This window comes from Diorhabda carinulata, chromosome 11 (genome assembly GCF_026250575.1).
Source record: "Diorhabda carinulata isolate Delta chromosome 11, icDioCari1.1, whole genome shotgun sequence".
NCBI classification, from domain to species: Eukaryota; Metazoa; Arthropoda; class Insecta; order Coleoptera; family Chrysomelidae; genus Diorhabda; species Diorhabda carinulata.
In genome coordinates this window covers 13,698,134-13,721,438 of record NC_079470.1, presented here as the reverse complement: position 1 = coordinate 13,721,438, position 23,305 = coordinate 13,698,134, and the positions used below count along the sequence as shown (strand labels likewise).

The 23,305-nt window shown below is 29.2% G+C and overlaps 2 protein-coding genes and 1 long non-coding RNA gene across 11 annotated transcripts in view; 1 reads left to right on the top strand and 2 right to left on the bottom strand.

Annotated features, from left to right (window-relative positions):
- Positions 1 to 107: 107 nt before the first annotated feature.
- LOC130899713 (uncharacterized) lies at positions 108 to 3,420 on the bottom strand. The gene is made up of 10 exons (XM_057809862.1): positions 3,156 to 3,420; positions 2,914 to 3,099; positions 2,671 to 2,854; positions 1,839 to 2,014; positions 1,604 to 1,720; positions 1,412 to 1,555; positions 890 to 1,067; positions 610 to 830; positions 393 to 555; positions 108 to 299 (listed from the first exon to the last, which is right to left on the bottom strand). Exons 1-10 carry the CDS (start codon positions 3,350 to 3,352, stop codon positions 165 to 167), a joined length of 1,701 nt encoding a protein of 566 aa, XP_057665845.1. The 5' UTR covers positions 3,353 to 3,420; the 3' UTR covers positions 108 to 164.
- Positions 3,421 to 4,279: 859 nt separating this feature from the next.
- On the top strand, positions 4,280 to 10,298 carry LOC130899715 (uncharacterized). The gene is made up of 2 exons (XR_009060059.1): positions 4,280 to 4,426; positions 10,061 to 10,298. It is a non-coding gene; the product is annotated as an uncharacterized LOC130899715 (long non-coding RNA).
- Positions 5,638 to 23,305, bottom strand: part of LOC130899711 (cGMP-dependent protein kinase, isozyme 2 forms cD4/T1/T3A/T3B) — a 94,984-nt gene continuing 77,316 nt past the window's right edge. For all 9 annotated transcript variants that reach the window (XM_057809857.1, XM_057809858.1, XM_057809861.1 and 6 more), the window contains 7 exons: positions 10,314 to 10,533; positions 8,634 to 8,870; positions 8,424 to 8,570; positions 7,930 to 8,264; positions 7,108 to 7,410; positions 6,134 to 6,305; positions 5,638 to 6,007 (listed from right to left, as the gene is read on the bottom strand). In XM_057809857.1, coding sequence (XP_057665840.1) covers positions 5,842 to 6,007; positions 6,134 to 6,305; positions 7,108 to 7,410; positions 7,930 to 8,264; positions 8,424 to 8,570; positions 8,634 to 8,870; positions 10,314 to 10,533 — 1,580 coding nt within the window. In that variant the 3' untranslated portion in view covers positions 5,638 to 5,841. The remainder of the gene's footprint in view (positions 6,008 to 6,133; positions 6,306 to 7,107; positions 7,411 to 7,929; positions 8,265 to 8,423; positions 8,571 to 8,633; positions 8,871 to 10,313; positions 10,534 to 23,305) is intronic.

The following is a 23,305-nucleotide window of genomic DNA, read 5'->3' as shown; positions in this document are numbered from 1 at the left end:
GAAAGCGATTTTGAGTTAAGGGAAATTGTGTTTGATCATAAATAGGACTAATCAAATATTTATTAAATAGTGTATAGAAATTTTTTTAATTGGTAAATAAAACAAAATTTTTAGATAATATTTAGTTTATTTAAAATACAAATTATTAGATTTCTAATAGAAAATTAAAATTTTTTATTGTGCGATTTTTCAACTTCTTCTTGAATCTCTTGTAAAATATAATTCAATCTATTAGGATCAGCACAGAAGTACATCCATAACTGACGTTTGTAATTTTGCCATTTTGTAATATTTTCCTTCTAAAAAAATAAAAAAAAAATTATCAACATAATTAGTGGAAAATGCAAAAAAAAAGTATTTGGCAGTTGACTTGTTAATAAAAATGCGTTTACCGAAGAAGAAACTATATTAATGGCGGATTTCACCGACTCCAGCTGCTTTTTTAAAAGATCCTCCACTTTACGTATCAATATTAGTAATTCGCTAGGTATCAGAAGTACGCGGTACGTCGGACCGCTTATCAAAAAATTTCGAAACACTTTGATAGATTCCCGTCTAAAAATCAAATTTACAACACACTTTTATTCATAAACAAATCGAAATACTCACAATTCTCGACCGGTTGTTTTGAATTTATCGAAACCTTGTCCAAATAATTTCGATTCCAAAAAATCTATTTCTCTATGAAATTCCGAAACAAGTTCGAAAGCTCTGTTTAAATCGAAATTATTTTCATTCGGTGAAAGTATTTTTATAATGGGTGCGATGAATCTTAGATTGATTCGATTATTGTTTGATATAAAATTATCGATGATGTTATTCATTTTTTCCTTAAAATAATTCAATCAATCACTGGAAATGGAAAATTAAACAATATTTTTTTACTTACAGTCCTCGTTATACAGTTATTCATATCTTTATTAATGTAATTTATGGTTTTCTTAAATAAATTTTTATAATTCTCCAAATCTTTTTTTTCTTGTTCATACATTGTGTATAATAAATAATAATGTGCCAACATTTCTCTTAAAGATCCTTCGAGTTCTTCTAAATTCTTTAAATGGGCCCTAAAATTTAATCATTCCACAAAAATTTCTAAAAGATATCTAAGATGAATTGAGGGAAAATTCCAAGAAGACAAAAAAACAAACAAAATTTTCTGTAAAGTTAACAAAAACCTAATAAATCTAAAGCAAAAACATTATAATACCTAAAAGACATCAAATTGTATAATAATGTTTGCTCAAGGAATGTTACGGTATGTAACTTGTAGTAGAAAATGTTTAAGGAATATTGAGGTATGTAAATTATAATAGAATAATTAAATCCAAGTGCTAATAACACTAAAAAAACATTTCATATGTTTCCACCTGACTTAATACAATGAATTAATATAAAAATTGTGATTTACCTGTGAGATTCTACTTCTTGTTCAATGTATTTCAATTCCACTTCAGCTATTCGGTTATCGGCGAATTTTTTAGTTGCTTCCTCCAACATTTCACATAATCTCTCTTTCGTTTCCAATTTCAAAACGATAGTTTCATTCAATAGGCTGAAAAGGGATAATTGCAACGTGTAGAATAGAAATCGTATACCTTACCTTTCATCGCTGACCAAAACCTTATCTATACATATATCTTCCAAGTACGATAATTTCGCTTTTATCTTTTCGATTTCGAATATTTTAGCTAAATATCCACGGCGACTTTGTAGTATTCTGCCGAAAAAAAATCATAAAATGTCAAATGTAGTGCTTGGGTTTTGAGGTATTACAAAGTTGTTCATTTTTGCGATTTTTAGGGACACACTGTATATAGTATATTATGATTACTCACCGATGTTTCATATTGACTAAATCGTTAGCAATTGTATCATCCATTAAGATTGTTAAATGTAAATTACTTCCTCGAGATTTATCTACTATTGTCGATTTAAATAAATAAAATAAATTATTAATTTTTTCTTCGTAGCAATCAATATTGAAATTGTTTATAAAATTTGGAGATGCACTCTACAAGCACAATATTTCATTTCACTAAATTTGGTAAAATAATTTTAAATACGAGGGTTGTCCATAAATTAATGTTCCGAAGAAGCTGTGGACCCTAGGAACGTTGTTATGCTAGATTTTGCTAGACTGGCGTGTAGCTTGGCTCCTTTTCTCCCAGTTCTCTCTTCTACAAGCTGTTTACAACGTTTATTCTTGTCTTGGTAGCTGTGAAAGTTTGAGCTTCCATTTGAGATGCTAATTATACTCTACACAACTCACATATAAAAGATGCAATAATGTAATGATCTAAAGGCGATTATGTCGTAAAATTGAAGGAAATCTAAGCTTTCCAATATTTAATGTCGATAAACATGTTTTTTATGGTGAAAATTCGTTGGGGACTTTATTTTATGGACAAGCCTCGTACATAAAAGGTTCATACATTCGTATAAGTAACCATGAGAAACACAAATAGTTTAAAAAAACGCATTTTTTTAAATTTTAATAGCAAAATTATTTAAAAACGTCCTGTTTCATAATAAATTCTAAACTAGTGCGAAATTAATGATTTACTTTAAAAATAATGATATGAAACTATTAAAATTGTGATAAAAATGAAGTATCTAAACAAATTCGATAATACAATTATTACTAATAAGAATATTTGCAATACTTACGTATTCAAACTGGTTTAGAACCTTTGTATACATCAATAGTTGATTATGTATCATCAAATTAAAATTATCTAATTTCTCACCTAACGAAAAACATTTATTTCGACTATTACTCAATTTAACAGAAGATTCTATTTCTTCTTTAACTTTTTTTGTCAATTCTTCAGTAAGTTTTTGCTCCAATTTCCTAAAATATACAAATACATTTAATATTTATCTTTCAAGTAAATTCAATAAAATAAATACCTATTTTTTTCTATCTCTTCATCAAGTTTCCTTTCTTCATTTCGAGCTAGATACAAATCTTCTTCAAGAAATTCTAATTCTATTATATTGTAATCAACGTCGAATATACCGGGATATAACATATCTAATTGCTCTTTTTCAACTTCCAATTCATCATTATTTAATGGATTATCTATGGAATTATACCTAAAATAATGTAAACAAAGTAGTAATAATCAATTTAATATATTTATTGTGTTTACTCTGCTATTTCCAATGGTGAAATATAATTATGTTTGGAAAGTGAAGTACACATCCAGTTTAATAAATCTTTCACATTGGCATCATCTAAATCAAACCATGCTTTCACTACGTTTGGATTAAGATTACAAAGTTTGACGTTTAATTCGTTTAAAACTCGTAATAGATCATCTTCTCTCATGTTCGATGTTAAATCCATTTTAACTCGGCTGTTTTAGACCTAACAACTAAAAACCAGTTTTTAAAAATTCAAAATAAACAACTGTCATTGTCTTCTTCTTTTTTATTACCGTCAAATCTTATTCTTACACATATTGCGGCTGAGTATATTTCTTTTTATTAAAATTTTTTAACTCTTTTAATTTTAATTAACGTATAGTTTTCCAAAACCGTAAATTTTGATCTGGCTTTTATTATTAATATTATTATCGAAAATCGCTAATCAATTTTCTAATGAAATAATCGATACGAATTTATCCAATCGATTTTATCTAAAAACCATAGACTGTATAGTTACATGCAGTGGCGCACCGAGAATTTTTCTTTGGGGATGGTTTGGGACCAAATGTGACAGACAATTGCAAATTTTTTTTCGAACCCTACACCCAAAAAGCTTCCAAAATTGTTTTTTTGTTCATTATTAAATATTTTTAAGTATATTCCAGTTATTTTAAATTGGTTACAAAACAAATACCAAATATAGGCAGAAGATCATTGTCTTTATTGTAGAATTATTAAAACACATTTTACTTAAAAACGAAATTTACTTTATAACACTAAACTTGATATATTCCTTTACAATATGATATCTAGACAATGCTTATATGGCTTTAGAGCCAATTGGTTCAATATATTTTCATCATTTAGTCGAATGTCTGGATGTACAAACTTCAAGATGAAACCATTTAGTTTATCTTCACCAGTAGATTTTTTCAAATAAGTACTTAATTTGATACACAAAAATACAAAAAAATTGATTCATGAAAATCAAATTGGCCAAATAACGTCAAGTAAGAGTCTAAAAAATAAAAAAAAGAAGAAGATAAACCGTTTTTACGAATTGAATATTAATACAGATATTAGGCGAAAAGTTTTTATAAAGAATTAAACGAGGTAAACAGTTTTTTTATTAAATTTTAATACATGAATTATGAAAGATAATATTTGAGATTAATTCTTATTATTTATATTAAGCTGAGTAGTTTGGATTAACTACAGAAACTATAGTCACATTTTGACGCGGCCATTTTATCATATTTTTCATTATGAGAAAGTAAGTAATTTGAAATTTCTTTTTTTTATATATATATTAAGGTTTTTATTAGGTTTTAAAAGTGATTCTTTAGTTTAAGAAGTAACTTCAATATATTTTGTATGTAAAATATATGTATTTTCTTTTGTATTAATCGAGGAGAAAGAAAAGTCGAAAAAGAAAATAAAACTTTTATTACAAATTCATAATACAATGTTATTATTGTTCTAAACTATATATATTGCAATTAATTACAAAATTTATTCACAGTTTATTGCTAAATTTACACGTATAAGGAGATTTTGGGTAACTTTCATGTATAGAAAATCACACATATTGTAGTCAACATTTCATACTTAATACGTAATTATTTTGTTATATATAAAAAAATCTTTCCATAACAACTTTATACTTTATGGTACTTTATATTGTCAACTGCTTGCGCTTGTGGAAAAAAAAGAAATTATTAGACAGTGGTGGATTTACAGAGTCGTTGTCATTAGAATACTCACATTTTAACTCCTCTACTCACCTTTGTAAGTTGGTATCTTCATTTACAATTATCCCAATTACATTTTTAATCAATAAAATTTCAACTTTATGATTTCTGGTAAGTTCCTCGATTGTTTTCAGCGCAAAGATATTATTTCAATCAAAGAAAAGTTCAATCTTGATTTTTGAGGGCTTTTGAATACCCGATTTCATTAATTATATAGTCGAATGAAATCTTTTTCAGTAGATCTGACTCTGTGCATAATAGAGCTAAAGGTTTTAACTTTTCTTGACTTAAAAGTCGATCGTGAATATTTCTTCGCTCTTTTCAAGCAAGAAAAGCTTCTCTCACTTAAATAGTTTGTCGCCGTTGGACACAGATCCATACGAAGTGCTATATCGAAGTTTGGATGAATGTTTTCTTAATTCTGTTCTTTAACGATCCGGAACTTTTATTGAAATCCGTTCAAATGAAATGTAGCTTTGAAAGTATGTTCTTGAACAGAGTAAGTTTTCATTATTTCATTACAATAGATGGTAATAACTCAACTTTTGAAATTTGCCGCCTCTTGAGGCAGCCTGCTGATACATCCACTACTGTTAATGGGCGATGGACAATGACAAGAAAGTCGAAAAACAATGTACACACGTCACCGTCTCCTTTATACTCATTTTTTATTTTAAAATATTGGCACTTTATTAAGAAATAATTTACAATATAAAAATATATATTTAAAAACTTTTTGTATATGTATATATATATAATTACAAATCTTTAACAGATAAAGTGTTACAATAGACAATTATCATCTTAAGGCACCAAAATATCAACATGGGTCCAATTTTCGAAGCATTCGATGCACAAAAAAATAGATTTTCCCAAAATTGGCTATAGTATATTTGAAAAATTAGAAAAAGCCTAAAACATTATTAAAAAGGAATATCTAAAAATTGCTATCCCAGCCAGAAATATCGTCCGGTGGAGGATCGTCCGTATCACGTGGGTAATTGTCAAAGTTTGATGAATCTGTTACGTTTTGCACCCTCGGGACTATAGGTGGGGTTAGAGTTCTATTAACGAGACCTTCCCAATTAAAACCATCAAACCACCTACAAAAATTTATTATACAGTGTGTTTGTTTATGTTAAAAGCAAAAAAATGACATTTGACCTACTACATTCATTATAACTACCGTGTTAGTAAAATCGATAACGAAAATATTTGTTTGTACTTACTTATGTTTCTGTATATCGCTAATTCCACCTTTCTGATAGCCCAACCTTTCAGCCGGATTATCCCTACAGAGCCTCTTGATTAGGGCCTGTGCGTTTCTTGTTATAGTTCTAGGAAAGTCAATTTGATCGATACCTTTCAAAATAATATTATAGGTTCTCATTGGATCCGAACCTGAAAAACCAGAATTGTTAATATAAGAGGGGCATTGATAATTATTTTTATTAAAAAAAAATATACAAAATTTTGTTGAACGACCAACTCTTTCGGGTAAAAAAATCATCAAATACTTTTTTGCTAACTTTGCGAGGAAATCTATCGTTGTATATCAAGTTGTAAATAAAAATATTAATTCATCTTTTTTTATTCTGTATGACATTTTACATTTCTAACATCAGTCCCCAGCTTCAACTTGCTCTTTTCGAGTGTAATAACCTCTAGCTTCCAATTATATGATGATTTTTACAGTTAAATGGTTTTTTCTTTTAGTGTAAGTGAAGATTCTGTTTGATTTCTACTTTTATTTTAAATCCTGAACTGTAAGAGGTTTCTAAAGATTCCATAAACATCATCATTGAACACAAATTTGAATAAAATAAACAAAAATCTTCAATTTTTACTGGAATCGTCTCTTTTACTTTTGCAAGTCATGTAAATATTATCATATAAAACAGTAGTTCAAATGTATCTTTCACAGAAACCTATTTATTTGCTTTGGTATGGATGGAAATAAAAATTATCTAAGAGTAGTTGAAATGCACATTTCCAGTTTTACTGAAACCATCTCTGTTTTTTGCTTTCACAATGTTTGATATATATTTTCAGGTGAAAAAAAGTAGTTCAAATGCACAATGGATGTTTTATTCACTCAAACACAAACGACACTTCAAGTAATAATTGTTTTAAGATGAATTTTGAATGTAAAAACCGATATGTCTTTTTTTCCTTACTAAACTCTAATAAGAAAATCACTTACCGGTGAAAGGAGGAGTGCCCGTCAATAATTCAAACATCAAAACTCCTAACGACCAATAATCAGCACTGATATCATGTCCTTTGTTTAATATTACTTCGGGAGCTACGTACTCTGGCGTGCCACAAAAAGTCCATGTTTTTCTGCCAGTTTGTAATTTTTTCGCGAATCCGAAATCCACTAATTTGACATAACCGTAATTGTCCAGTAGGAGATTTTCAGGTTTCAGGTCTCTGTAGATGATGTTGCGAGAATGTAGATAATCGAAAGCTTCCACTACACAAGCAGTACAGAATTTTGTCGTTGCTATAAAAAAAATTAAACATTGATTCACCCAATTTTTAATATTTTATCTACACTGACTTAAACCAACTTGTACATCTCTTCGAGCTACAAAATGCATTCCGAAAGAACATTATCTCAGTTCAAGACACCAAACAGAATGGTACTTTTGACATACAAGAAAATTCAACTGCCAATATACAACCGTTATTTGTTTTTATGTAATCAAATATTATATCTACAACCTCAAGTTTGATTATGTCACATTTAGTTATAATTAAGGTAGCTAAGGTCACATTTAGTGATGCAAAAGGTACCTTAGGCCACATTTAGTAATGTTTAAGGTACCTTAAGTCATATTTAGTGATGCAAAAGTACCTTAGGTCACATTAAGTGATGTTCAAGTGAGTTTAAGTCATACTTATTGTTGATTAAGTTGGCTTGTCACATTTAATCATCCAAAAGGTACCTCAAGTCACATTTAGTAATACTTAAGGTACCTTAGGTAACATTTAGTGATATTTTTATATTTTCAAAACTTACCATCATCGAAATGTCCTTTGTCTCTTAATACAGTCCATAATTCTCCTCCGAGGCAACTCTCCATTAACATATACAAATATTTAGCGTCTTTGAAAGTCTTGTATAATTTCACTATAAAATCGCAATTTGCTTCGCCCATAATCTCCTTTTCGGACATTATGTGTTGTTGTTGTCTAGTTTCCACGATTTGTGCTTTCTTCATTTGTTTTAACGCGTACGATCTCGAAGGGCGACCTTTAATTTGCACAAGTTCTACCCTTCCGAAGCCTCCGACTCCTAGTGTTGTCAGAATAGTCAAATCTGAGAGTTCTACTCCTTCGTATTCATGATTTGCTCTTAAAATACCAAAACAAAAACGTAAATGAATTGAATTTTACCACAAGGGTGTATTAACAGGATGTAAAAGTTATACTTACAGCTAAATACTCCGAAAGAGAGCAAAATAATTAAAAATTTAATGAAATGTTGTATTATGATTATTTTTAGTAATTTACCTTCGTCTTTCTATATTGTCATCCCTGTATTTGGTTCTAATTTCATCCAAATCTGATATTAACTGGTTAAAAGTTTCTCTATCTATAACAAGAGTCGTAACCCCTTCGGGATCGTCCACTATAACATTGGCAGTTCTCAAATCATCACTATAATTAACAAAAAAATCAAATTAGAACTATTCTATATAATGAATGATATTTTTTATTTACCCCTGTAATGCTTTTTCTCCGAAAAAGTCTCCTTTCCCTAGAGTCCTTATAAACTCTTCGTTATTCGAACTTGGTACTTTTCTGGTAACTTTCACTTTTCCTTTACTTATTATGAAGAAGGTATCACCTCGAGCCCCTTGCCTGATGATGTAATCCCCATTAGCATATACAGTTTCTTCCAAAACATCAGAAATTTTGATGAGAGTGTCTTCGGGTAAGGTCTTGAAAATTGGCACACTGCAAATAAATATTTAAAGACGTTACATGAAATTTTTGTATATAGTTTTGAATTTTTAATCAATTCGAAACAAAAACTTACACTTTAGGCATAAAAAGTAATCAAAATTCACAAAAAAGACACGACAAATGCAAGATATTAAACAAATTATAAAACATATAATGTTATATTTATTTATATCGTCAAATTAAGTCGAAACCACGTATTTACGTTTTTTCTACATCAAAAGTTTGATACCATTAGATAGATAATTTCTGAACGCATTTAATAGAAAGACTTAAAAAAATCCGTGTCCAAATAGAAAACATCGAAACTCAAGACCGCCGTTTTGTTAAATCTAACCACACTTTTTGTTAATTTACTAGATTTGTTTCTTTTCGAAATTTTATATCTGGCCACTATTTCAATCCTTTATGATTAAAAAAAAACGAAGTTAAGTTTTCATTCAATATTTTTTTGTGCTTACCGAAGATATACATAATTTAACGATGAAATTATTTATTACAATTATCTAAGAACGATAAAAAAATGTTTTTGCTGTCAGTGTGAAATGAAGTAATTATTTGTTATCGACACTATCAGTTATAAATTAGATATTAATTGCATTAACTGACTTATACACACATTTTTTTTGCTTCACCATATCGGAATGACGATAGTGTAATTTTATCACAATAATTACACATTTTAACGACTAAGATAGCAACACTTTTCATTCTATCGTAAATAAATTCTTTATTATTCACTTTTTTACTGCAATATTAAGTTTTTTTCACATCAATTTTGTTTTTTATTAAATTTACCTTCACTAAGAAATTCATTGTTGAGAACGTACTTATGAGGTTATGACGATTTTAAATATTTAACATGTTGCCAAATTGAATAGTTCTTCAGGGGAAATAAATATTTCGAACAAAGATATATAAATAATCAAATTTCTTAGACCTTTTGATATATTTAAAATTAATAAATAATTAATACGATAATTTAGTTATTAGAAATCGAATAAAAAGTAATTTCTCAACATTAAGTTAGAATTTTGAGGTTATGCAATAAAAAAATAATAAAAACTCGTAAATTCTGTTCTTTAAGATCATAATTTATTTCAAAAATGACTTTTAGCGCAATACGATTAGTACAGAAGTAAATTCACTTTTTGTATTACTTATTGAGTAAACAAAATTATTAGGAGGGGCGCGGGAGGTATATTAATCAGTAGTATATTAACCAAGTGAAAAATGAATCGAAAATATTGAAGAAGAAGAAGAAGAAGGTATAAGTTGGTCTCCACGCAGTCCGGATTTAACACCTACGGACTTTTTCCTGTGAGGTTACGCTAATAAACCGATTTCCGTGGTGGTACAATATCCGTCACGAAATGGCAGCCATTATTTGTCAAGAAATAAATTGTCGTGTCGATATGTAAACTTGTGTTTTATTACCTTTTCAAGAAATCTGTATATTCCGCTTGCCTGATGAGACCAGTCCTCATCATAATCGTCTGGAAACATTGTCTTTCTATTGCCCATAATTTGCAATCTGTATGAGCTTTTATTGTGGCAGTTCGTTGACAGTTATATAAAATGGCGAGTTCCCCTAATACTTTTCCGGAATCCAAATGATGCAGAATTTTATTTTCCCTAGAAACTTCTACTTTCCCCTCTGGAAAAGAAAAAAAATATATTAATAATGCCGTTAACGTGGACAAAGGTGAAGGTCAAGGTCAAAAAATAATTAAAAAACATCAGCCGAGACGGTTTAAGGATATGTGGTGATATTGCAATGTTGCCAAATCGCCTAGAATCAAAATCCGTCTTAAGAAATTTTCGGAAATGTGGAAAAAAACTGTCACAAACAGATCAATCATAAGAAATTACCAAAAAATCATCATTTTTTACTTTATGTATGATAGAGATTCCTAAAATAGTTTTATAAATATTTAGACTTTGGTTTTGCGCCAGATTTTGCTTGACAAGTTTCAATTCTATGAACCAGAATGTTATTTATTAGCATTTTCCGTGTTTCCCCAGAACTTTTTCATACTCTTTTCGCTTGAGAATAGTGTCCTTTTTTTAAATCTTTTTCGATCAATCCAAACACCCCGTATACAACTCGCAGATGATCATGGGTAGTCACGTGACGAAACTAGACTAGACTATTGGCGGATTTTGAAACTGAAAATGGCGTAACTGCCTTTAGACTTGCAACTAAACCTCAAAATATACTAGGATGTGGCAGGATTTGCTACAAAATAACAGTTGTACTGAATTCAGCATAATCAAATTCAACTTCGAAAAAATATGACGGTTTTTGATTCTAAGCAGTTCACATTATAGTTTTTAGAACGTCCGACATTGGGAAAATAGTTCGTGGTAACTCGATTAATATTTATGAAGTGAAAACATTTTTTTTTTTCAATACAAACAAGATAATGACGTAGCTTAATTCGTTCACCTTGAAATTTTTTTTCTTCCGTATATATGCTACGTTAACTAAGATTTAATATCTACGAAATAATAATAATAAAATGAATATATTACGAATATACCACCATATTGGTTGTCAACAATTGATGATGCTATTTACCGCTAGATGGTGCGTCGTAAGTAGCCATGTTTTATTTCCGTATCTGTAATGATCGTTAATCTAGTTACCGTTATATGATATCTTTCTACTAAGAAAGGCCATTATGGAATCGATTGACCATTTAACAATGGTAGTGTGGGTCGGGTACACACAATACCTGATGGTACTAAAGTATGGTTTATGTAAATCGAAAGATGCAAACGGTTAACTGAAAATCATACATGTTTATATATCTTTTAGATAAAATAAAATACAAATGTCAAATTTTGTGCTAAATATACGAAGAGTTAAAAGTATCTGTATATGGCAAAATACTTATAGTAGAATCTTGAAAATTTCTACGTTTGGGTTTTAGGATACGATCTTTTTAACTAAAATATTTGCAAAGATGGCGGACTTCCGTTACTACCGGAAGTCGACTGTAACTTTGATATTTTAAATAGAACACCCTGTATATTAATACATTTTTGAAAACTACGTGAAATTTTAGTATACTTTTGTGTAGAAATTTTTTTCGAAAAATGTATACCTTTTGATTTATTAATTTTTTTGTAAAAAATTTGACCGTTGCAGACGCTTATAAATTATTTTTTTACGAGGATACTTTTAAAGATATGAAATTGGTTTCTGTTCGGTTGCTTTAAGCAAGGTCAGACGTATTTGAATCTATATTGAAAAATTTCTCATTTTATACATGATGGGTATAAAAAGTGTTCAAAGTTTAACTTCATAAATATCAAATTTACAGAAAACATTTAATATCTTGATAACGGTAAGGTTTAGGTATAGGAAAGTATACATGAATTTGTCTTTTTTATTAACCCTGAAATCATTAAAATAGAAAAAACCGGGTGGTTCTATTTGAAAAAATGAAGAAATTTGATATTTATGAAGTTAAACTTTGAATACTTTTTATACACACCCTGTATAAAATGAGAAATTTTTCAATATAGATTCAAATACGTTTGACCTTGCTAAAAGCAACTGAATAAAAATCATTTTCATATCTTCAAGGGTGTAGTCGTAAAAAAATAATTTATAAGGGTCTGTAAGGTTCAAATTTTTTACAAAAAAATTAATAAATCAAAAAGTATGCATTTTTCGAGAAAAGTTTTTAGACAAAAGTATATTAAAATTTTATGTAGATTTCGAAAATGTATTAATATACATGGTGTTCTATTTAAAAAAATAGAGAAATTTGATATTTATGAAGTTAAAATTTGAACACTTTTTATACACACCCTGTATAAAATGAGAAATTTTTCAATATAGATTCGAATACGTCTGACCTTGACAGTTAAAATAGTTCTAATTGATAGTCTAAAGAGAGTTTTCTCTTGACCATGGTAGATTTAGTACAATTTTTTCCATTCACCAAGAATAGTATGATGTCTCCTCATTAAAATTCCACAAATGACATGTAACACTTAACAGTTATAAGCGAATTCATGATAAAATAAACAAATATGAAGAATTACGACAATTTTTAGAAAGCAGTTTATATATCAATCAAAATGGCCAACGTATCGTATTCCGAACACGTTCTAAAACTGCCGGTTTCTCCGCGAACTTTTCTAACAAATGTTTCGACAAAAAAAAAAAAAAAAAAAGAGAAATTCTCGATGGATTTCTTCATAGCGAAAACGCATAAATAGTATAAATAATTCCGTAAATGTTTACCGAAACTTTTGCCGTTTCGTTACGTAACAGGTTTAAAGAGTTGAATATCTAAAAATCGCCATTTCCGCGCCGAGTTTCTTTCCGCATAAGCGAAGTCAAAGTTCAAGCAACTTACACGTATTTAATAATACGAGGTGCAGCTCAAAAATATATTTCGTTTCCTTTATGTGTTTCGTTGTTTCAAAGTACCGCTTTTTAAACTTTTATTTTCGATTCGATTCGGCTTATTTTCGATGACACCTCGTATTACGGAAATTAGCATAATTTACTTTCTTCGAAATAATAAAAATATGAATACAACATTGAAGAAATAGAGAAAGTTCATTTGTGATTACATCGATTTGGGTGAGGGGTCAAGAATTTAATGTTTTATATCCGTTTCCTATTACATTATTGAATTTACTGGAATTAGTTTTTCCTTTTATGGAGAGTACTTTTCGTAAAATTGATTTTATACGAGGTGCAAATAGGAAATTGTCAATTAAACTGATTACAAAATGATTTGTACGCATTCAAAAAATTATATAGGTTGGAATATGTCAGAAATGATGCTCAAATTGTAAATAGACTATGTTTAGATAAGGTACAAAATTAAAAGTTACCTACGAGGGTTATAAAAGAAGATCTTGAATCAAAAATGAAGGCAAGAAACGAAGGTTGACTTTGATGCCCTATATCTCAAAAACTAATGAGATTTAGAAATTGAAATTTGAACATACGTTGAGGTGATCATTTGGTTTCCGATTGAGCATAAAATCAAAATTATTTTATGAACGGTTCGGAAGCTACAGAGTGAAATATGAATCAATTAAATAACTTATATAAATCATTGAAACGATTAGTGTGTATTTAAAATCTTATATAGACTGAAATCGACCAAGAAATTGTTAAAATTCTAGATAAATGTTCCCAAAGAAAGTTTACATGTGGATAAAAATCAATACTTACCTACAAGGGTTAGTAGAAAAGATCTCGTAATGCAAATTGATATAAATATGAAGTTGTCGACTTTGATGCCCTATATCTCAAAAACTAATGAGATTTAGAAATTGAAATTTGAACATACGTTGAGGTGATCATTTGGTTTCCGATTGAGCATAAAATCAAAATTATTTTATGAGCGGTTCGGAAGCTACAGAGTGAAATATGAATCAATTAAATAACTTATATAAATCATTGAAACGATTAGTGTGTATTTAAAATCTTATAAATCGACAAAGAAATTGTTAAAATTCTAAAAAAATGTTCCCAAAGAAAGTTTGCATGTGGATAAAAATCAATACTTACCTACGAGGGTTAGTAGAAAAGATCTCGTAATGCAAATTGATATAAATATGAAGTTGTCGACTTTGATGCCCTATATCTCAAAAACTAATGAGATTTAGAAATTGAAATTTGAACATACGTTGAGGTGATCATTTGGTTTTCGATGGAACATAAAAGCAAAATTATTTTATGAACGGTTCGGAAGCTACAGAGTGAAATATGAATCAATTAAATAACTTATATGAATCATTGAAACGATTAGTGTGTATTTAAAATCTTATATAGACTGAAATCGACAAAGAAATTGTTAAAATTCTAGATAAATGTTCCCAAAGAAAGTTTGCATGTGGATAAAAATCAACAGTTACCTACGAGGGTTAGTAGAAAAGATCTCGTAATGCAAATTGATATAAATATGAAATTGTCGACTTTGATGCCCTATATCTCAAAAACTAATGAGATTTAGAAATTGAAATTTGAACATACGTTGAGGTGATCATTTGGTTTCCGATTGAGCATAAAATCAAAATTATTTTATGAGCGGTTCGGAAGCTACAGAGTGAAATATGAATCAATTAAATAACTTATATAAATCATTGAAACGATTAGTGTGTATTTAAAATCTTATAAATCGACAAAGAAATTGTTAAAATTCTAAAAAAATGTTCCCAAAGAAAGTTTGCATGTGGATAAAAATCAATACTTACCTACGAGGGTTAGTAGAAAAGATCTCGTAATGCAAATTGATATAAATATGAAGTTGTCGACTTTGATGCCCTATATCTCAAAAACTAATGAGATTTAGAAATTGAAATTTGAACATACGTTGAGGTGATCATTTGGTTTTCGATGGAACATAAAAGCAAAATTATTTTATGAACGGTTCGGAAGCTACAGAGTGAAATATGAATCAATTAAATAACTTATATGAATCATTGAAACGATTAGTGTGTATTTAAAATCTTATATAGACTGAAATCGACAAAGAAATTGTTAAAATTCTAGATAAATGTTCCCAAAGAAAGTTTGCATGTGGATAAAAATCAACAGTTACCTACGAGGGTTAGTAGAAAAGATCTCGTAATGCAAATTGATATAAATATGAAGTTGTCGACTTTGATGCCCTATATCTCAAAAACTAATGAGATTTAGAAATTGAAATTTGAACATACGTTGAGGTGATCATTTGGTTTTCGATGGAACATAAAAGCAAAATTATTTTATGAACGGTTCGGAAGCTACAGAGTGAAATATGAATCAATTAAATAACTTATATGAATCATTGAAACGATTAGTGTGTATTTAAAATCTTATATAGACTGAAATCGACAAAGAAATTGTTAAAATTCTAGATAAATGTTCCCAAAGAAAGTTTGCATGTGGATAAAAATCAACAGTTACCTACGAGGGTTAGTAGAAAAGATCTCGTAATGCAAATTGATATAAATATGAAGTTGTCGACTTTGATGCCCTATATCTCAAAAACTAATGAGATTTAGAAATTGAAATTTGAACATACGTTGAGGTGATCATTTGGTTTTCGATGGAGCATAAAAGCAAAATTATTTTATGAACGGTTCGGAAGCTACAGAGTGAAATATGAATAAATTAAATAACTTATATAAATCATTGAAACGATTAGTGTGTATTTAAAATCTTATATAGACTGAAATCGACCAAGAAATTGTTAAAATTCTAGATAAATGTTCCCAAAGAAAGTTTACATGTGGATAAAAATCAATACTTACCTACGAGGGTTAGTAGAAAAGATCTCGTAATGCAAATTGATATAAATATGAAATTGTCGACTTTGATGCTCTATATCTCAAAAACTAATGAGATTTGGCAACTGAAATTTGAACGATTGTTGAGGTGATCATTTGGTTTTCGATGGAGCATAAAAGCAAAATTATTTTATGAGCGGTTCGGAAGCTACAGAGTGAAATATGAATCAATTAAATAACTTATATAAATCATTGAAACGATTAGTGTGTATTTAAAATCTTATATAGACTGAAATCGACAAAGAAATTGTTAAAATTCTAGATAAATGTTCCCAAAGAAAGTTTGCATGTGGATAAAAATCAACAGTTACCTACGAGGGTTAGTAGAAAAGATCTCGTAATGCAAATTGATATAAATATGAAGTTGTCGACTTTGATGCCCTATATCTCAAAAACTAATGAGATTTAGAAATTGAAATTTGAACATATATTGAGGTGATCATTTGGTTTCCGATTGAGCATAAAAGCAAAATCATTTTATGAACTGTTCGGAAGCTACAGAGTGAAATATGAAAAAATTGTATTTGTAACCGATATGAATCGATTAAAATACAAACAGTCATTTTAAATATATTTTGACATACTTCATATATTACTTCACCATTATTTTTCAATATATAAGGTTACAAAATCGATTTTTGTCTCCGCAATTCTTTGAAAACATACATTCTTTCATAAAATTGAATTTCCAGCATGGACACGTGATGCTAACGAAATTGGAAAGTTTCAATGGGGAGAATGGTTGCTAGAAACACGTATAAGTAGTTGCCTAACTAATAGGTACAATATTTAATATAAATTTTGAAGTATGGGATTGAAAAGTTGACAATTTGTAGTATAATATTTGTCCTAAATATTCTCAACAGTTTTCAACTCAATTCGGACGATGTTTTCGGTTATTTTTCGATTAGTAACTAAAGTTGTTGACGTCATGATATAAAATGCATGCTAATTGAGTTTTTCAATGGGTGTAACCGAACATTCTTTTCTTCTAGTATTGTTAAACCGAAGAATAACCTGACCCCGGCGAAGGTGTACGACGTGGGATGTTTTACAACGTATGTAACATATAATCATTGCCAATATTAATTTAAATGGGCGTTAACCGCGTGTTTCATGTTCGAATCCTTTGTTGTGTATTATAAGTTTATAAACGAAATTGATTATATCGCTAATTTCATTTCTATGTAAATGCAACAATCACTCTAATGTATAGTGACCCAAATTAGAGTTTCTGTTGAATTTCTTCAAGTAATTAGTCAATTTAGACCCTAAAAATTTACAGAAAACATTTAGTATTTGGATAACGGTAAGTTTGAGAAAAGTATTCATGAATTAAATTAGAAAAAACCGGATGTTTCTATTTAGAAAAATTAAGAAAATTGATATTTATGAAGTTAAAGTTTGAACACTTTTTATACGCACCCTGTATAAAATGGAAAATTTTTTAATATAGATTCAAATACGTCTGACGTTGCTTTAAGCAACTGAATAAAAACCATTTTCATATCTTCAAGGGTGTAGTCGTAAAAAAATAATTTATAAAGGTCTGCAACTGTCAAATTTTTTACAAAAAAATTAATAACTCGAAAAGTATGCATTTTTCGAAAAAAGTTTTTAGACAAAAGTATACTAAAATTTTACGTAGATTTCAAAAATGTATTAATATACATGGTGTTCTATTTAAAAAATAAAGAAATTTGATATTTATGAAGTTAGCCTTTGAACACTTTTTATATACACCCTGTATAAAATGAGGAATTTTTCAACATAGATTCAAATAAGTCTGACCTTGCTAAAAGCAACTGAATAAAAACCATTTTCATATCTTCAAGGGTGTAGTCGTAAAAAAATAATTTATAAGGGTCTGCAACTGTCAAATTTTTTACAAAAAAATTAATAACTCGAAAAGTATGCATTTTTCGAAAAAAGTTTTTAGACAAAAGTATACTAAAATTTTACGTAGATTTCGAAAATGTATTAATATACATGGTGTTCTATTCAAAATAACAAATCTTTGAAAATATTTTAGTTCAAAATTTTCCTAAAGTATTTTGCCATATACAGATAGTTTTAACTAGTCGTGGGACACCCTGTATAGAATGTTATAGAGGAAAAAAAAAGTCAGAAAATCATTTTTCTTTCCGAAGGGACCATCTTGATGAACGAAAATGCAATTTTATGAATATCCTATTACATATTCAATCAAAAATATATATACAGAGTGTTTGAAAAAGAAGTGGGATACGTAGAAAAAAAAAATTAATGTTTCCTTTCAAAATAAAGGACATATATACAGATTTTTTACGATTTAGTCACAATTCCCGTCAAAATTATATTAAAATTTCATCCAAACATTTTTTTGGAAGCCGATACATCCAATGAATTTGTTTTTATGCCTTTCTCTCATAGATGGCGGTAGTTACACGGTTCGTACCGTGTATTTATGAACTTTTTTTGTATAATTACAATCGACAGATCGTAATTATACAGTAGTAGGATACAGAAAATAATAATTAATTTTTATAATTGTTTATCGATAACGTTGGTGGACTTTGGACTTGAAATATCGTTTATTTCTATAACGACCTACTTAGAAAACTGTGATGATAGAAATGAACCAGTTTGCATCTGCCGCAATTCACTACATTCTTTATTTACTGGTATTATTATTAATTATAATTGACTTAATTGTTCTCGAGAAAAATATTTTTGTGTGCACATATTTTTGAGGTCGTAACGTTTATTTTATTTATTTATAAGAGTTATAGTTTTATGATGGTAATTTGTTAGGAATAAACCAAATTTATATATTCTGTATTAAACTCAAAAGATATAATTTTCTTTTTGGCAACACCGTGATAATTTTTAGAGCAAGATGTGTCAACGAATCAATGTTTTATCGTCGAATATTTGTACAAAAACATCGTTTTGGATTTGGAAGCTGCAAATTTTCAAAAAAAACTGTCATTTGTCTTTAGAAACTGTCTTTTTCGAAAAGGAACAGTCTCTTGTTGTTGGAGACTGTTTTTTCGGAAAAAATTCGTAAAATTTTCTTTGGAAACTGTCTTTTTCGAAAAGGAACAGTCTCTTGTTGTTGGGGGCTGTTTTTTTCGAAAAAAATTCGTAAAATTTTCTTTGGAAACTGTCTTTTTCGAAAAGGAACAGTCTCTTGTTGTTGGAGACTGTTTTTTCGGAAAAAATTCGTAAAATTTTCTTTGGAAACTGTCTTTTTCGAAAAGGAACAGTCTCTTGTTGTTGGAGACTGTGTTTTTCGAAAAAAATTCGTAAAATTTTCTTTGGAAACTGTCTTTTTCGAAAAGGAACAGTCTTTTGTTGTTGGAGTCTGTGTTTTTCGAAAAAAATTCGTAAAATTTTCTTTGGAAACTGTCTTTTTCAAAAAGAAACAGTCTCTTGTTGTTGGGGGCTGTTTTTTTCGAAAAAAATTCGTAAAATTTTCTTTGGAAACTGTCTTTTTCGAAAAGGAACAGTCTCTTGTTGTTGGAGACTGTGTTTTTCGAAAAAAATTCGTAAAATTTTCTTTGGAAACTGTCTTTTTCGAAAAGGAACAGTCTTTTGTTGTTGGAGTCTGTGTTTTTCGAAAAAAATTCGTAAAATTTTCTTTGGAAACTGTCTTTTTCAAAAAGAAACAGTCTCTTGTTGTTGGGGGCTGTTTTTTTCGAAAAAAATTCGTAAAATTTTCTTTGGAAACTGTCTTTTTCAAAAAGGAACAGTCTTTTGTTGTTGGAGACTGTTTTTTCGGAAAAAATTCGTAAAATTTTCTTTGGAAACTGTCTTTTTCAAAAAGGAACAGTCTTTTGTTGTTGGAGACTGTTTTTTCGGAAAAAATTCGTAAAATTTTCTTTGGAAACTGTCTTTTTCGAAAAGGAACAGTCTCTTGTTGTTGGAGACTGTTTTTTCGGAAAAAATTCGTAAAATTTTCTTTGGAAACTGTCTTTTTCGAAAAGGAACAGTCTCTTGTTGTTGGAGACTGTGTTTTTCGAAAAAAATTCGTAAAATTTTCTTTGGAAACTGTCTTTTTCGAAAAGGAACAGTCTCTTGTTGTTGGAGACTGTTTTTTCGGAAAAAATTCGTAAAATTTTCTTTGGAAACTGTCTTTTTCGAAAAGGAACAGTCTTTTGTTGTTGGAGTCTGTGTTTTTCGAAAAAAATTCGTAAAATTTTCTTTGGAAACTGTCTTTTTCGAAAAGGAACAGTCTCTTGTTGTTGGAGACTGTTTTTTCGGAAAAAATTCGTAAAATTTTCTTTGGAAACTGTCTTTTTCGAAAAGGAACAGTCTCTTGTTGTTGGAGACTGTGTTTTTCGAAAAAAATTCGTAAAATTTTCTTTGGAAACTGTCTTTTTCGAAAAGGAACAGTCTTTTGTTGTTGGAGTCTGTGTTTTTCGAAAAAAATTCGTAAAATTTTCTTTGGAAACTGTCTTTTTCAAAAAGAAACAGTCTCTTGTTGTTGGAGACTGTGTTTTTCGGAAAAAATTCGTAAAATTTTCTTTGGAAACTGTCTTTTTCAAAAAGGAACAGTCTTTTGTTGTTGGAGACTGTTTTTTCGGAAAAAATTCGTAAAATTTTCTTTGGAAACTGTCTTTTTCAAAAAGGAACAGTCTTTTGTTGTTGGAGACTGTTTTTTCGGAAAAAATTCGTAAAATTTTCTTTGGAAACTGTCTTTTTCAAAAAGGAACAGTCTTTTGTTGTTGGAGACTGTTTTTTCGGAAAAAATTCGTAAAATTTTCTTTGGAAACTGTCTTTTTCGAAAAGGAACAGTCTCTTGTTGTTGGAGACTGTTTTTTCGGAAAAAATTCGTAAAATTTTCTTTGGAAACTGTCTTTTTCAAAAAGGAACAGTCTTTTGTTGTTGGAGACTGTTTTTTCGGAAAAAATTCGTAAAATTTTCTTTGGAAACTGTCTTTTTCAAAAAGGAACAGTCTTTTGTTGTTGGAGACTGTTTTTTCGGAAAAAATTCGTAAAATTTTCTTTGGAAACTGTCTTTTTCAAAAAGGAACAGTCTTTTGTTGTTGGAGACTGTTTTTTCGGAAAAAATTCGTAAAATTTTCTTTGGAAACTGTCTTTTTCGAAAAGGAACAGTCTCTTGTTGTTGGAGACTGTTTTTTCGGAAAAAATTCGTAAAATTTTCTTTGGAAACTGTCTTTTTCAAAAAGGAACAGTCTTTTGTTGTTGGAGACTGTTTTTTCGGAAAAAATTCGTAAAATTTTCTTTGGAAACTGTCTTTTTCGAAAAGGAACAGTCTCTTGTTGTTGGAGACTGTTTTTTCGGAAAAAATTCGTAAAATTTTCTTTGGAAACTGTCTTTTTCAAAAAGGAACAGTCTTTTGTTGTTGGAGACTGTTTTTTCGGAAAAAATTCGTAAAATTTTCTTTGGAAACTGTCTTTTTCGAAAAGGAACAGTCTTTTGTTGTTGGAGTCTGTGTTTTTCGGAAAAAATTCGTAAAATTTTCTTTGGAAACTGTCTTTTTCAAAAAGGAACAGTCTCTTGTTGTTGGAGACTGTTTTTTCGGAAAAAATTCGTAAAATTTTCTTTGGAAACTGTCTTTTTCAAAAAGGAACAGTCTTTTGTTGTTGGAGACTGTTTTTTCGGAAAAAATTCGTAAAATTTTCTTTGGAAACTGTCTTTTTCAAAAAGGAACAGTCTTTTGTTGTTGGAGACTGTTTTTTCGGAAAAAATTCGTAAAATTTTCTTTGGAAACTGTCTTTTTCGAAAAGGAACAGTCTCTTGTTGTTGGAGACTGTTTTTTCGGAAAAAATTCGTAAAATTTTCTTTGGAAACTGTCTTTTTCGAAAAGGAACAGTCTCTTGTTGTTGGAGACTGTGTTTTTCGAAAAAAATTCGTAAAATTTTCTTTGGAAACTGTCTTTTTCGAAAAGGAACAGTCTTTTGTTGTTGGAGACTGTGTTTTTCGGAAAAAATTCGTAAAATTTTCTTTGGAAACTGTCTTTTTCGAAAAGGAACAGTCTCTTGTTGTTGGAGACTGTGTTTTTCGGAAAAAATTCGTAAAATTTTCTTTGGAAACTGTCTTTTTCGAAAAGGAACAGTCTCTTGTTGTTGGAGACTGTGTTTTTCGAAAAAAATTCGTAAAATTTTCTTTGGAAACTGTCTTTTTCGAAAAGGAACAGTCTTTTGTTGTTGGAGTCTGTGTTTTTCGGAAAAAATTCGTAAAATTTTCTTTGGAAACTGTCTTTTTCGAAAAGGAACAGTCTCTTGTTGTTGGAGACTGTGTTTTTCGGAAAAAATTCGTAAAATTTTCTTTGGAAACTGTCTTTTTCAAAAAGGAACAGTCTTTTGTTGTTGGAGTCTGTGTTTTTCGGAAAAAATTCGTAAAATTTTCTTTGGAAACTGTCTTTTTCAAAAAGGAACAGTCTTTTGTTGTTGGAGTCTGTGTTTTTCGGAAAAAATTCGTAAAATTTTCTTTGGAAACTGTCTTTTTCAAAAAGGAACAGTCTTTTGTTGTTGGAGTCTGTGTTTTTCGGAAAAAATTCGTAAAATTTTCTTTGGAAACTGTCTTTTTCGAAAAGGAACAGTCTTTTGTTGTTGGAGTCTGTGTTTTTCGGAAAAAATTCGTAAAATTTTCTTTGGAAACTGTCTTTTTCAAAAAGGAACAGTCTCTTGTTGTTGGAGACTGTTTTTTCGGAAAAAATTCGTAAAATTTTCTTTGGAAACTGTCTTTTTCAAAAAGGAACAGTCTTTTGTTGTTGGAGACTGTTTTTTCGGAAAAAATTCGTAAAATTTTCTTTGGAAACTGTCTTTTTCAAAAAGGAACAGTCTTTTGTTGTTGGAGACTGTTTTTTCGGAAAAAATTCGTAAAATTTTCTTTGGAAACTGTCTTTTTCGAAAAGGAACAGTCTCTTGTTGTTGGAGACTGTTTTTTCGGAAAAAATTCGTAAAATTTTCTTTGGAAACTGTCTTTTTCGAAAAGGAACAGTCTCTTGTTGTTGGAGACTGTGTTTTTCGAAAAAAATTCGTAAAATTTTCTTTGGAAACTGTCTTTTTCGAAAAGGAACAGTCTTTTGTTGTTGGAGACTGTGTTTTTCGGAAAAAATTCGTAAAATTTTCTTTGGAAACTGTCTTTTTCGAAAAGGAACAGTCTCTT